Source organism: Artemia sp. Qi Xiang Cuo, chromosome 15, assembly GCF_049724085.1.
Source record: "Artemia sp. Qi Xiang Cuo chromosome 15, ASM4972408v1, whole genome shotgun sequence".
NCBI classification, from domain to species: Eukaryota; Metazoa; Arthropoda; class Branchiopoda; order Anostraca; family Artemiidae; genus Artemia; species Artemia sp. Qi Xiang Cuo.
The window spans coordinates 15,782,565-15,798,810 of record NC_142808.1 but is presented as its reverse complement, the minus strand read 5'-3'; the positions used below and the strand labels follow the sequence as shown (position 1 = coordinate 15,798,810).

Sequence of the window (16,246 nt, the reverse complement as noted above, 5' to 3'; positions counted from 1 at the left end):
GAAGTTATTCAAAAGGGTCCTCATTTTAGTTTCAGTGTTTATTTTGAGGTTCGATTTTTATATTGGCCTTTGGCCTTTTATCTGTATTTTTTTATGAATAAATTACTTAAGAAAAGTGAATAAATCACTTGGCACCTTTTTTATACCCTTTCCAATTTCTAAAATTGCTTCTGGTACAAATTCCATTTTGAGCCCTTAATGGGCCCAAGAGGCAACTTGTTACCTTGTCTATAGTTTTTAGACTATGTTGGAAAGTTCAATTAGATACAAACTAATAAGATGTAAAAATTAGCTTTTAAACAAGGCCTTAAACACCTCTCTATGATGTTTAAGTGCCACGTTAGCAGCAAAGAAAGCTGTGATATCTTTCTGAGGGGTTTCAGGCTATTTTCAAAAATCCTGTAGATTTTATTTTAAATAACATTTTATTATTAAGACTAATCAAAATGGTAATTACAGTAACCATTCATGAATCAGCTACAAATGAAAATTTTTTCTTACTAGATTGTTTTTTTTTAGAAATATATTTCTAAACATTTGTGGCTACAATGGGCTGTTTTTGGCCACTTTAAGGGCTCAAAGTAGTGTTTGAAGTTTAAGGTCAAGAATAGTAGCTCTTCAGAAGGAGAAATCCTAGAACAAGAAGAGGCAAATTTTAGATTGCTATTCTATGCTCATTTTCATAATTTTATTCATATTTTTGACATTTTGTCCTTGGGCCTCCACTAATCATGTCATATAACCTTAAGCTATGTAAAACAAAACTAACATATTAATTGATGAAATGGATTCAAAAATAGATAAAAATTGGGAAAAAACAAGGAAATATGACTCATAAATACTTGCTATATATTATAAAGTAAGAATTCCATCATTTTTGGTAATTTTTTTTGTATAGCCTAGAGCTATATGAGGCTATTAAAGGGAACTAGGTTAAAGGGAATTGCTGAAAATTTGAACAAAACTAGGCTATAAAATGAGCATAAAGTTAGCAATCTAAAAATGTGTCTCTCTTTGTTCTTGGATATCTTCACATGAGGAGCTACTATTAGTATTCTTAGCCTTTGCCAAATCTGCCCCAGGAGCAATTATTGAATTTGTAAAGAGCATAAAAATGCATCAACTCACATATTCACCTTCTTCCTAGCTAAATTGGTAAATTTCTAGTGGGCCTCATAATTTAGCTAAGATTAAAGTGAAAACATCATTTGATGCTTTTTTTATGTATAATTCAATAATCACTTCTGAGGCTAATTGCATCTTGAGCCATTAAAGGGGCCCCAAAGGTATTTCATTTTTGTAACCACACAACAAATTTATCAACACTAGTTAATTTATAGAAAAGTGGTTAAAAACTATCACTAGTTTATAAATAGGTTGTTCAAGAGTAATATATTCCAAAAATACTTATTTATAATAATTCAAATGCATTTGCACCCATAAGCTGAATTTTAGGGGGGTGCTTAGCTGGTCTAATCAGCACTTCAATGCTATATAATAGAAATCTCAAAACAAAAATATAAGGCAGCATCATTCAGCCAAGGGGAGGGGGGCTGGAACCCCCTTCCCCCCCCCATATGGGCACCAACATTTCCAGTTTTTTGAATGGCATCAACAAAAATAGCATTGACATTTGCAAGGATGAGAGTGGGCCATATAATTTAACTAGGATGAAAATGGCTCTGTTAAGGGCTCAAGATACCATTAGCTCCAGAAGCAATTATTGAATTATGAAAGAGCATAAAAAGGCATCTAGTGACATTTTCACTTTCATTTTAGCTAAACTATAAGGCCCACTAGAAATTTACCACTAAATTTGGCTATATAAATGTGTATATATTTACTATTATGGTATTTATTTCTGAGGAGCCCATAATCTGGAATTTTACCAAAAATTGAATGGAGAAGCTAATGGTGGACTATCCTACATATTTTCTTACTCTTATGTCCTAGGCTACCTTATGTAGCCTATGTTAAGGACAACCTGACCCCAGGTTCTTGGGTCGGTAGTGAGTAAAATGTATTGTCCTTGTGTGTGTTAATAAATTACTATTACTATTATGCCTAAGTTGTATGTATTGAATGCAAAAACAGGTAAATTTTTGACCAAATGAAATTATTGACTTACAAATAGCCTACAGTGAATATACCACTAAATGCATTTTTTATGCTCTTTCCAAATATAATAATCATTTTTGTTGGAAATGAATTTTATCCCTACCCTTATATATACCAAATCAGGGTATATATTTGCACATTAGGGGGGTGTGGGTAAAGTTTAAGCTTACCTCCCATTTACATCAGAAATAAAATTTACCCTCACCTAAAATTTACCTAATGAGCAAATAGCCTATATACCCTGAATTGGTATATATAGGAGTGGGGGTAAAATTCACTTCCAACAAAAATGATTATTATATTTGGAAAGAGCATAAAAAAGACATTGAGTGGTATGTTTACTTTATTTCTAGGTTTAAGTCAATAATATGATTTGGTAAAAATTTACCTAAAAACATTGTTAAGAATTAACAGATTACAGATAGCATTAGTAGGTTACACTATTATAATGAATAGGCAAGGAGTGATTGTAGTCTAGTCCAAGGCTGTACCCAGAATTTTTTTCGGAGTGGGTTTTAGTCAAAGATTTTTTTTGTGGGGGGGGATCACACAAAAAGCCTCAAAACAAGCATACAAAATGTGTTTATATCCATTTTTGTTACGTTTTTACAAGTCAAACAAACATTTCGGGGGGGGGGAGTTCAACCCCCCCCCCTGGGTATGGCCTAGTCTACCTAATAAAGTGACTTTTCAATAGGCTATCCTAGCCTAATAACTTAATACATATCGAAGGACACGGGGGGCAAATACACAGCAGAAAAATTACTAAATTAAACATTTTAATTAGGCAGCTAATCAGGCAAATGTCATTTACTTACCTTGAAAACTTTATCTCTACCTCAGCTACAATCAGCTGGGAGACTGTTTTTAAAAACTATTTTATATAAGAAAAATAAAATGCGTTTTGTTAATAGATTGCTCGATCGAGCGAACTTACAAATAGACCTGTCCGTAAGTTCTCGATTCGGTCGTTGTTTTTAGGAAAAATAGTAAATTGCTCTGAAATTCAATTAAAAATATTTGGAGAAATATAAATATTAAACCAGCCTCTGGTACGCCTTGCAGTGGTCTGAAAAGAGATGAAATGAAAATCCTATCGCAGAAAATTCCTCCCTGGTGAAAATTCTGCTACTCCCCGCGGGGAACTCCTCTTCCGCGAAAAAAAACCTGACAATTTCCTTTTATTGGCACAACGGCGTCCGCAAATCGGAAAACGCGACAATGCACAGAATCCGTTAATTCAGGCATCGATTTTTTTTCAAACTTCAGCCTTTCCACATTATTGTTAATCCCATACAGAATAAAATTATCCTTATCGTTGTATTCATATAAATTGCCTAATTAATTTGTTTTGACTGTATATGCAGATGATTGGAAAAGCATGTTCAGATTAAAATACGGAACATTCCACCAGTGGCGGATCCAAGGGGAGGCGAGGGGGTTGCGCCCCCCCTAGCGTAGTCTAAAGTAGTGTAATTTACTTAATTAACTCATGTTTGCATTAATTAAACTTGCTCCTAATGCAAGTTTATCGGATCAACCTATTTTGCGCCCCCCTAAAAAAATTCTGGATCTGCCCTTGCATTCCCCCCCCCCCAGGAAAATTTTTACTACATATAAAATAACGGTAGTATTTTAAATTTAGAAATCATTAGTTTAAATTTACGAAGCTGTCTTCAATAACTCCAGGTAGTTAAAAAAAAAAAGAAGTCTTATAATTTCGGAAGTGTGTTATATCACAGAATTCATAATTAACTAACCTGTTAATTGAATAGGTGAATAATAAGACCGAAAAGGGACTGTCAATTGTTTGTTTTGAGGGGTCGCTAATTTCAGTCAGCGTGAAATCCTTAAGAGGGTCTCAGGGGGAGGGGAAAATGTATTCCTAAAGTTTGCGTGAGAGTGTACACATCAACTTCTTGAAGTTTCTTGGTGATAAGATGAACAGTGAAAAAAGACAGACAGAAGAGACACTGGCAACCATTTGACTTTTTATGCATGAAGATGACTGAAGAATTTAAACAAAATTCAAATTAGATGATGATGAAAAGAGGTATTCATTACTATTAGCAAGCTAAGCACGCAGAAATTTATCAAATGCATATTTTCTGCAAAGTAAAATCTTTAGGGTTAACTGTCTTATGGATTTGTCACACATTTACTTTGGAAAAAGTCAGACAAACTAAAAACCTTGAATCAGTTAAAATGGAAATGAAACGACAAGTTCACTAAATCATGAAATTAAAAGGACAGCACAAAAATGGTCACCAGAAAATTAGTTTATCATCTAAGATATCCATTGTCTGCTTTTTATCGATTAAACAAAACATTATGAATTAGTTATGTTTGTCCTGCTTGACTTTAATTGTATAATTGATGCTAACGCACTGAAATCTTCAGCTAAATTTTAAATTATGTTTTTGTTGTTATTGCAAAAGGAAATAAGCGACACTTAGAGAAAAAAAAACAAAAAAAAAACATAACTATATTGGTTAAAAAACAAAATGGTTTTATATTGTGTTGAATCCTTCAGCGCCCGTAAATTTTTTTTAAAGGAATGGATATGGGAAAACATAAATAAACAAAAGTCACTTAAAAATTATCTCAGTGGCGATCGGATCTATAAAAAGCTCAAATAGCAGCCATCTTCAGCCACCGTCACTGAATCAAGCCGTACACCGCAAACGAATTACATTATTTTGACGGAAAATTTAAGAATTTTTCTTTAGATTTAGGCCACGTATCTCATGATATTAACTGCAGTATATGTTCAAAGTTAATTGTACATGGTCTGAAGACAGCAGAACAACTTACTATTGGAAAATTCTTTGCTGTAAGAAATCTCAACGGATTTGTTGATCCAACATGATCTTTTAATGTGCAAACCTAGACATATCAGATAAAAGCTAACATAAGTGTTTCGTTCAAGTATAAATCATGATATAACTAACCATAGCAACTATATATCCCTTGGGAAAGGGCTGGAGGAGTCCCTTTACCTTATCTTATCTGTTTTCAGTGTTTTCCATCAAAAATAGTGGTTCTCTCGAAAGCGTTTTCCTGCAAGTGTGAGCAGTAGGTAAGACTGTAATCGCTCTAACCTCGAATAAATAAAACGCATCTTGGCAATGATTCAAATACAGGAAAACGGGCATATCTCAAGACTTCTAGGCAAAGTCTAAGTTGGATTTGTGAAACATGGCTCTTAGGACCTTAATAAAATCTTTAAACTCTGTGTCTGCAAAAGCTACACCTGCCGTCTGCCAAGTTCACTGCAAAAACTGTAAGTTTAAGTTAACTCATCAAGAGCTAGAAGGCTAGGCCTATTGACTAACACTGGCTAGGCTACAACCCAATTTTTTTGGAGGTGGACTAGCCTATTATGGCCTCTTCTGAATTGTATACTTTAATAAAAAAAATGAGGTAAATTCCTAGATTAGGGGCTTCTATTGATCTAGAAAAGTAGCCTAGGCTAGTTGACTTTGGTGAATGCAAAGCCCAGGCACTGGCATAATTTCATCAAATCCTGGAGAGGGGGGGAGTAAAGCTGGCATCAGTTTTCCCAATAGAAATTAAAATGACTGTGAAAACTGAAAAATGAGGCATAGGCCTATAGTACCTTAAAGGCAAATGTATGCTAAAGAAAACCAGCCTGTTTCTGCAGATGATTGAATTAGCCTATAGAGGCTTAAGCTATCTTAATTTGTTGAATTTTTTGTTGTTCATATTATTGATTTAGGCCTATGAATAAAGTAAACATACTACTCAATGCCTTTTTTATGCTATTTCCAAATATAATTGGCCTAATCATTTTTGTTGGAAATGAATTTTACCCCAACCCCTATATATACCAATTCAGGGTATATATTTGCACATTAGGGGGGGTTAAATTTACCTCTAATTTACATAAGAAATAAAATTTAACCCCACCCCTTCATGTGCAAATATAGGCTATACACTGAATTGGTATATGGCCTATAGGGGTGGGGTAAAATTCATTTCCAACAAAAATGATTATTAGCCTAGCCTATATTTGGAAAGAGCATAAAAAAGACATTTAGTAGTATGTTTGTTTTATTTGTAAGTCAATAATATGAACTAAAAAAAAATTACCCTTCACTTAACAAGATTTTTGAAAAAAAAACTAAATTTAAAAAGGGGAGGGGGTGAAAACTGAGGTCTGGGGGCATTTACCCCCTGTCCCATAGCAAAATATTTAAATTTCTATGTGGCCCTATAATTTAACTAGGATGAAAGTAAAAATATCATTTGATGCTTTTTATGCTCTTTCATAATTCAATAATTGCTTCTTTTGCAAATTGCATATTGAGCCCTTAAAGGGGCCCCATCTGTATTTTATATGAATTATGAAAGAGCATAAAAAACTATCAAATGAAGTTTTCACTTTCATCTTAGCTAAATTATAGAGACACCTAGAAATTTACTATAAATTATCCCCTTGCTTCCAGGATTAGACCCCAAGCCTTAATGATCCCCTGGGAAGGTATTTTGAAGTACCTACATCCACTACTTCACCCTTAAAAGAATGCTGACCTTTTATAATCTTTGCATTTTTGGTAAATATTTCAAAGTTCATATTATTCATCATTTTTTTCACCTAATTTAAGAAGCAGATTTACAAGTTTAAAACCTTACAAATCAGGATTGATCAAAAGTATGAGGTTCAAAACACTTTTCTTGCACTTTATTTATGGCCTAGACCTATTTCTCTGGATTTCACCTAGAAAGTGCTTTTAGGAATGATACATTTTGTATTAAAAAAAAGAAGTTTTTCAAATTTTTCCTTTTGTGTAGAAATTATTGTAGGCTAAAACACAGTAAAATTGTATACCATATCATTTGTCATTTTTTCACCTAATTTAAGAAACAGATTTACAAGTTTAAAACCTTACAAATCAGGATTGGTCAAAGGTATGAGGTTCAAAACACTTTTCTTGCACTTTATTTATGGCCTATATCTATTTCTCTGGGTTTCACCTAGAAAGTGCTTTTAGGAATGATACATTTTGTATTTTTTAAAAAAAAATAAGTTTTTCAAATTTTTCCTTTTGAGTAGAACTTATTGTAGGCTAAAACCTATTAAAATTGTATACCATATCATTTTTCATTTTTTCACCTAATTTAAGCAACAGATTTACAAGTTTAAAACCTTAGAAGTCAGGATTGATCAAAGGTATGCAGCTCAAAACACTTTTCTGGCACTTTATTTATGGCCTAGATATATTTCTCTAGGTTTCACCTGGAAAATGAGGTAAATATTTTGCAGTTCATATTATTCACTTACAAATAAAGTGAACATACCACTTGATGCCTTTTTATGCTCTTTACAAATATAATAACCACTTCTATTGCAATTTCAAATTTACCCACCCCTGCCCTCCTAATGTGCAAATATATAGTCTGAATTGTAACCACACAAATAATTTATCAACACTAGTTAAATTACTGAAAAGTGGTTAAAAATATATCACTAGTATATAAATAAGCTGTTCAAGAGTAACATATTCCCTTAATTTGCACTTTGGAGCAAATTAAAGTCCATACTGGATCTGTTGTGCTCCAGATCAATGATGGCAAAAATTTGTCACTGTGTTAGGGCCCAGTGACATGCCATAGGAGAGGTCTGCTGGAGAGATGCAATTTAAGCCCACTTGGTAGCAGTGGCCACGACATAGGTATGGCCTGTAAAGACCATTCTCAGTGGTATAGAGCTGATACGACTGCACAACAGCAACTTTGGATTGAGTATGCAAGATGGTTGGGTATGACAAGCAGCATCAGCCTCCTAGCAAGACACTCATTATGATAAAGTTGGCATCAGTCAGTAGTTGAGTGGGACGGACAGTCCCACTCGTGTTTCCATGGCTTGTTATTCCATTCCTTGTCAAGTCTGGACTTGAAGGACGCAGCCATAGGTGCAGTTGCCGTTTCAGCTTGAAGGCTATTCCAATTGTTGACAACACACTCAGAGAAGAAGTGTTGCCGTGTTTGTGATTTGACAAAACGTTTTGACAGCTTATGTGAGTGTCCTCTTGTATGGTGCTGACTTGAATGTTTGATAAAGAGGCGGTTATTTGGTTGTGCTTTATACTTGTAGGTCAGCATCATATCCCCACGGTGGCGTCTGAAGACGAGTGTTGGCAGCTGCATGCGTTCCAGTCTCTTGTTGTACAGGAGATCTCGTAGGCCAGCTATGCACTTCGTGGCACGTCTCTGAACTCCTTCGATTAGACTGGTATCATTATTATAAGAAGGGGAGGTGAGACATGTACCAAAATTCAACATGGGTCTAACTTTAGCCTTATAGAGCCTTAGACAGACTGTACGGGAGCGGCTGGTTATAGTGCAGTTGAGGAGACCAAGGCTTGAATTTGCTTTTGAAACTGCTTGTTGCCAGTGGCGGTGGACCTTCAGTTGTTCATCTATCAGCACTCCTAGATCTCTTTCTTTGGGACTTGTCTTTAGTACTAAGCTAGCCAGTGAATTGGGATCGGACATGTTTTACTGGTGACGGGGGTTGTTACTTCCAAAGTGAAGGACACTGTACTTTAATGTGTTAAATTCAAGTAGCTAGTCTTGTGCCCACATTTGGATTTTAAGAAGGTCACGTTGCAGACTTTGGTGGTTTGCAGACCCAAACAGCTTGGAGTTGTCAGCATAGAGAGTGATGTTGTTTTCTGTTCTGTTCATCATATCATTGATGTATATAAGGAATAGGGTAGGGCCCAAAACAGTACCTTGGGGGACTCAGCTTACAACATCACATGGTTTGGAGAAGACCTTGTCGCCATTAGTTGTGAAGAGTTGAACCTGCTGACTCCAATCAGTCAGAAAGTCCATGACCCATTCGACCACGTCCGAGTGGGTACCTGCTGCTGAAAGTTTCAATCTGAGATGGTTGTGTGGTACGTTGTCAAAAGCCTTGGCTAGGTCCTGTAAAATCAGGTCCACAGGGATTCCTTTCTCCAGGTGATCTGTTATGGTGCTGTATGTCTCAAGGAGATTGGTCTCAACTGATTTTCCTGGCAGAAATCCGTGCTGGTTGGGGGAAAGTATATTATTAATACAGAGATGTGTCAAAATACCAGCATTCACAATCCGCTCAAGGGTTTTTGCCACTGCTGAGGTCAGACTGATGGATCTGTACTCCAAAAATACTTATTTATAACAATTCAAAAATTATTTATTAGGCAACTCAAAAATAAAATGTTTTCCAGCTGTTTCATGTTTTTTAATGCTCTTGACAAAAATAGCACTGGATTTTGTGATTTGAAACTTCTGTCAACAATTCTTGGTATATTCCAATTCAGGGTATACATTTGCACATTAGGGGGGGATTTTAATTTGCAATAGAAGTGATTATTATATTTGTAAAGAGCATAAAAAAGGCATTGAGTGGTATGTTAGCTTTATTTGTAAGTCAATAATATGAACTTTGAAATATTTACCAAAAATGCAAAGATTATAAAAGGTCAGCGTTCTTTTGAGGGTGAAGTAGTGGATGTAGGTACTTCAAAATACCTTCCCAGGGGATCATTAAGGCTTGGGGTCTAATCCTGGAAGCAAGGGGATAATTTATAGTAAATTTCTAGGTGTCTCTATAATTTAGCTAGGATGAAAGTGAAAACTTCATTTGATAGTTTTTTATGCTCTTTCATAATTAATATAAAATACCTTTTGGGGCCCCTTTAAGGGCTCAATATGCAATTTGCAAAAGAAGCAATTATTGAATTATGAAAGATCATTAAAAAAAGCATCAAATGATATTTTTACTTTCATCCTAGCTAAATTATAGGGCCACATAGAAATTTATGTATTTTGCTATGGGACAGGGGGTAAATGCCCCCAGACCTCAGTTTTCACCCCTCCCTTTTTTGAAATTTAGTTTTTTTTCAAAAATCTTGTTAAATGAAGGGTAATTTTTTTTTAGTTCATATTATGACTTACAAATAAAATAAACATACTACTCTGTGTCTTTTTTATGCTCTTTCCAAATATAGGCTTGGCTAATAATCATTTTTGTTGGAAATGAATTTTATCCCCATCCCTATAGGCCTATATACCAATTCAGGGTATAGCCTATATTTGCACATTAGGGGGTGGGGTTAAATTTTATTTCTTATGTAAATGAGAGGTAAATGTAAACCCCCCTTCTCCCTCATTTGCAAATATATAACCTGAATTGGTATATATAGGGGTGGGGGTAAAATTCTTTTCCAACCAAATGATTATTATATTTGGAAAAAGCATAAAAAAGGCATTGAGTGGTATGTTTACTTTATTCATAGGCCTAAATCAATAATATGAACAACAAAAAATTTAACAAATTAAGATAGCCTAAGCCTCTATAGGCTAATTCAATCATCTGCAGATAAAAAGAAAAAGGTTTTTAAAGGAAAAAATACAAAATTGGTAGTCAGGTCCTTTTCAAATCCTATGACTATTTACTTGTAATATTCAAAGATGGTAGGCACAATGGTGGCTAGGGAACATTCTGCAGATGAAGGATGACAAATTGACAAAGATTGTCTTTTTTGACCAACTTTCTAGGGCTAAATGGAAAACAGGTTGTCCTCAGTTGGGATGGGAGTATGTTGCAAGGGAAAATTTAAGGGAAATGGGAACTTCTTGGGAGGGTGTAAAGAGGGAGGCTTTGAATATATAGGGGCAGAGGAAGGGCATGCGTAGCTGTGTTGGTCTCTGGTGGCTTGGTGCTGTGGTGAATTGTTCATAGTAGTATTTTTGGAAAATTGTAACAAAAAAAAAAATAAATAAAGAAGAAATACAATTTTTTACATATACTGTTGAATTTAATTAGTCCATTTGTAACATGCCTGACTAAACAAATTGCACTCTGCATCACTTTGTGCATATCAAAGACCAGAGATTTTTTTATGCCTTGTAAGGTGCAAACCCTTTTAATTCAGTTAAACTTAATATCTTTATTAAGGTTATTAAGCTCAGTTCTTCATAAAAAAATCCTTGTTTAATGAATAGATCAATTGAAAAAGACACAAATAACCCTATATTCACACAGCTGCACTTTAATGCAAAAATAGCCATTTTGTTTTCTCTATCAGATAATTCAGCTTATTTATTGATAACCTGATTTATTAAAAAAAAAAAAACCAAAAAACTATTGCTTGGTTTAATTCTGTCAGTGAATCCATTGGACAACCTTTTAGCAAAAAATTGTGTCAAAATCAGATGATGTTTGACAAAAAAAAAGCTTTTTTGGGGGAAAAATTGCAGTTGTATGAACCTGAGCTGCATACTGCCAGCCAGCTATTAATCTTAGGTAGCGTGCAGAAATGTGATTTTTATAAAAGAAGGCCATAAAATGCTTACATTAAAGAATAATTCTTCTTCTTCCTCTGAAAGCCTCTCTTGGGAGCTACTGACATCTCAGTTGGTTGTGGCTGGCCCCTCATTACTCATATACAAAAAAATTATACAGACAATGAATAGACCATAAACTCTTCCCAACTTGTCAAAACAACACACATTTTTATTGATAAATTCTAATATTCAACAGTCTTGACTTGATGTAAACTAAATGAAGAAACTAAGACTCTTTTTAGAGAATTGCCACCAGGTCAAAAACCAAAATCACTAGGGTAACATCATGAGAAAGTTGATACTAGCCTCAAAATTTGATACAAAATCTGATACAAAAAGTTGATACTAGCCTCAAATTTTCAGAAATGAATCTGGCCTCTCTTCTGCCCAGGGCAAAATCTTGATTAGCATTCCCCCATCTCCTGCAAAATTTTTAGGTCAAATTTTAAAAAAAATCTTCATTTATTAACAGAATTGTTTTCAATTTATTGATGAATTAATAATTTATTTTTTAATTATTTTTTATTTATTATTTAAATTGTTTAATTATTATTAATTAACTTAATTTAATTATTTTTTAAACTTGTTTTTATTTTATTAACTAACTAATAATTTATCAATCATTTTCATTCATTAACAGTCCCCACGACTTTATTTTAATAGAAATAGAATTTCAAAAATTGCAAAATGATTATTACCATTAGATTATTTATTTGAAATTTTGTGCCCCTAAAATTTCTGTTCCTAGGATAAGTCCCCCCTTGGTCACCCCCTTTTAACTACCTCTGCTTATTTTTCCTTCCTTTTAGATGGAACAGACAAACGAATCGAAGTTAAAAACCCAGTTGTCGAAATGGATGGAGATGAAATGACTAGGATTATCTGGGAAAAAATTAAAGAAACCCTTATCTTTCCATATTTAAAGGTCTGTTACCCTTTCTTGTGTTACTAAGCTAAAGCAGTATCAAAATCAATAGCTGCTTTATGCAACATTTTATACATTGCTTTAGATAGTTGTGTTTGACTATTGTATTTTAGTCGCCATATTTATTTTTGCCATTTTCAATTACATGAAGCCAGATAGATTGTTCAATCTGGACTTTATGGAGATAAATTAACCTTACCAGAGAATGAAAAAAATGTACCAGAGCACACAAAAGCTTAAGGTTTCTGACTTTCTACAAATAAGGATAAAAACAACACAGTCCCAGGTATAGCACAAGTCTTTGGGGTGAAAAACACCCCTTTCGTTTAACCTCAGGTTTCTCTGTAGTGATTATAATCTAACACATATAGGGCTGGATTTAAAGCTTTGACGCTCCTAGGCCCAAGGATTTTTGCCGCTCTATTTTTGCAAGATTTTCGGGGAAATCCACCATCTGGTGGATGGTGGAAGCATTAAACAGATTGCAACTGATGTGCTAAAAGTAATGAAAGAGAGAGAGGTGATACATAACTCTCAGCTGCCATTCTTGGAAGACATCTGACAGTTTACATGGGGCCAAGGAAATCCTTTGTTGTTTTAAAATCACTATCTGTGAATAGGTAGCGTGGCGGCGGAGTAAACCTGGCACTTTGAAGATAAATCACGCCAGTCTAGTTATTGTTAAGAAAAAAATCACTCAGTGATAATTTATTGCGCCCCCTGGCATTGTGCGCCCCTACGCTCTAGACATGGACCTAGTGGGCCTGTTGGTAAATTCAGGCCTTAACACATACAAAAAAGCTTATAATCTTAAAATTAGGATGAACAAAATGTGTTTACTTCCTTGGAGGTAGAGGGCTTCCTCCTTAGAGTTTTGTAGGATTTGCAAACCACTTATGAGCAGAGCAGAGCTGAGACTGTTTTGTTTTATACTTATTGGACTTACCTTTTCAGTCACTCTTTTATGAGCTGAAGAGGTTTTAAAGTGTAATTGAATGTCTTTGTTTTTAGATTATAGAGGTTATAGATTTCAAAAGATAGAAAGTGGTGAATTATAATTAGCTTATAATTATTCTTATAATTATTATTATAATTATATTATATTATAATATATATTATAATTATATATAGGTGTAGCTTATAATTATTCTTAGTGCATTAATCATACATTAGTTTAAATTGTTCCTAGTAGCATCAAGCTACTAAATTGTTATCTGTAAGCATAGGTATGATCCTTGTGGAATGAAAGAATCAAGAGTTGTATCAGAAAACTTCTCTGGGTGGGGGTAAACACCCTTCACTGAGACCTAGATTTTTGTAGTGATAGGGTTCTTTTAGGCAACTCTTAGGGATCAAATCTCCCTTCCTTCTATCCTGTGGTGGAGATATGTTCATTAGAATAATGCATATCCATACTTATTTACTTGAATTAAGCAACCATCAAAAGTTCGTGTAAGTAAGGAGCAACTGGTAAGCAAATTTCTAAAAGAAGAATTTTGATAACAATTAATTGGTCGAAATATGCTGATTCCAAATACATAAAATTCATTAAGTTTAATGTTACTCATCAAAACCTACAAGCCTGAGAAAATTTGCCTGATGTTCAAAGGGGGGTACCCACAAAAATTCAATTTATCTTAATAGAAATCAACACCATCAGATTCGGCATATCAGAGAACTATTGTGGAGGTCTCAAGCTCCTATATATAAAACTGTGGAAATTCATATTTTTTTGGCAGAAGGATGATCAGGGATATGTGTTTATTTGTTGTTGTTGTTCTCCTCAGGGGTGATCTTATCGAACCGATCCTCCTGGAAGTTCAGAAGAGCACTCATTGGTACAAAAATTACAAGTTCTAGTGCCTGTTTTAAGCAACCAAAAAGATTGTGCCATGAGAAAGTAGGATTTTCTGCCATTTTGTGGTACCAAACTACGATGTTGCCCCAAATAGGACCAAATTGCTATTGGTTGAAAATACTGAGATATACAGTTTCTATTTAAAAGTATAAAGACTATATATTGAGCTTCCCAGTTGCAGAGGAAGCAATGCCACACGGTGGTGCACTTGTTTGTTTAGGTTCACATAGTCCATGCAAGGTAAAGGGTTATTTTGGACGCTTATCTTAATGCTTAATTTAAAAAAAGTTTCTTTTGGTGATGTTTTCATGACATTGTGTTTAGTAATATAGAATTGTGCATTAGCTATTATGAAGGAGGGTGGTGGGTCATTGTGTAGGCGGGGGGGGGGAGGGGGTCACATGCTTGGAAGAGTGCATTTCAATACCCTAAATGTCTAAGTCTCTATTAATCATCAGATAAATATTGAAAAAGGTATGAAGGAGGAGTACGAGTTAATCTTTCATTTCCCTTCGTTTAGACTAAGCCTGAATAAGGGTACTGCGGAGTGACATCTCCCTTCTCCCTCCTTTCACATCTCTAACGGTACATAAGTGGAAAAGTCGAGGCGGGGCATTGCGGGGGGGGGGCAAGTGCTACCAGGAGCTTCGTTTTCAGTGATTTGAAATATTTATATTTCTCTTTTTCTATTTATACAAAATGATTCAATGCATTCAAACATGTGTACAATTTTTGTAAACTTCAAAGAACTCTATTTTAGAGGTTGCAATGACTTCAACCATGTAGAAGAAAGTCACGCGCAATTTCCCTTCATATGAAGAATATATGGATCCGCCTGAAATTCTTTAGTGAAATTAATATTAAGGACTTATTAAACAAAACTACTGTTCATTGAAACTTTTGACTAAATATTTTGTCCAAAATTTTAATTACAATCCAACATTTTAATTCATAAGAAGAAAAAGGAAAAAGAGGAACGCAACCTCTTTCAATTTACAATTATTTATACATACAATTTAGCAGCAGGAAATTGGGGGTGGGATTTATGGGGCTGGTAGCCCACATCATATCTTGGTTAGGTTTGGGCAGGATTTGAAGAAAGATCAGAAATTAAATAATGAATAAACACGTTTTTTGTCAACTGAAAATAAAGAGCATCATTGAAACTTAAAATGAACAGAATTTATTCTGTATATGAGGTTGGCTGCCCTCCCCCTATTTACGTTAAAGTTTGACTTTTTGCCCCACTTCTTTAAGAACGACTGCTGTCCGTTGATTTTTAATTAAAATCAAGTTACCATCAATTTATGTCTAATTGGAGAAAAAGAGGCTCAGCTAGCATAAGCCTTTTTCAAGAATGTAAAAAATGATGTCATTTTCCCTTGTTGGTAGATAGTTCATCATCCATCCCTCCATCTTGGGACAGAACTAAGGTAGATATCCATAGAACTTTAGCGATGATCGAAATTTCTTGGTTGACTCATGACGGACAAGGTAGACTGGACTTGTGTGCAAAAAAAAGGGAGGGGGAGATTGAATTGGCTTGGACTCACAGGTGAGCAAGTGACCTAAGCCTAATAGGCTCGCCTGCTTAGAGTCTCAGGCCGTTATAAACATAAAGGCCATTGAATTGGATAAAGAAACTTTTATAAAAAAAACTGAAAAGCTTTAGCGTAATGAGCGAAGGATTGAGGAGGGCTCAGCTTCCCTCATATACGAAATAATTTCTGTTTGTTTTAAAATTCAATGATGCTCCTTATTTTCAATTGAAAAAACTTGTTTTTTATTTAATTAAATATAATAGACTTACTTTTTAAAACTTTTAATTGTCTATTTGAGGCAAGGTTTTGAGGCTCTTTACAAATTTACGTTTGTATTTGTAAGACAAAGCAAAAAAAAGAAAAAAAAAGGAAAGAAAAAGGAGAACCTTCCTTCGTCGCTTAAACTTCGTATTTTAATGTAAGTTGTTTATATATATATGTTTT

The 16,246-nt window shown here is 34.4% G+C and overlaps 2 protein-coding genes across 2 annotated transcripts in view; one reads left to right on the top strand and one right to left on the bottom strand.

Moving 5' to 3' along the window:
* Window positions 1-3,026, bottom strand: part of LOC148943379 (NAD(P) transhydrogenase, mitochondrial-like) — a 100,155-nt gene extending 97,129 nt beyond the window's left edge. Inside the window, exon 1 of the mRNA XM_089101643.1 lies at window positions 2,937-3,026. The gene's annotated coding sequence lies outside the window, so the exon portion shown is untranslated. The remainder of the gene's footprint in view (window positions 1-2,936) is intronic.
* A 2,236-nt stretch (window positions 3,027-5,262) lies between these two features.
* LOC148943378 (isocitrate dehydrogenase [NADP], mitochondrial-like) overlaps window positions 5,263-16,246 on the top strand; it is a 48,935-nt gene continuing 37,951 nt past the window's right edge. The window contains exons 1-2 of the mRNA XM_089101570.1: window positions 5,263-5,401; window positions 12,288-12,403. Of these exons, the coding sequence (XP_088957696.1) occupies window positions 5,317-5,401; window positions 12,288-12,403 (201 nt within the window). The 5' untranslated portion in view covers window positions 5,263-5,316. The remainder of the gene's footprint in view (window positions 5,402-12,287; window positions 12,404-16,246) is intronic.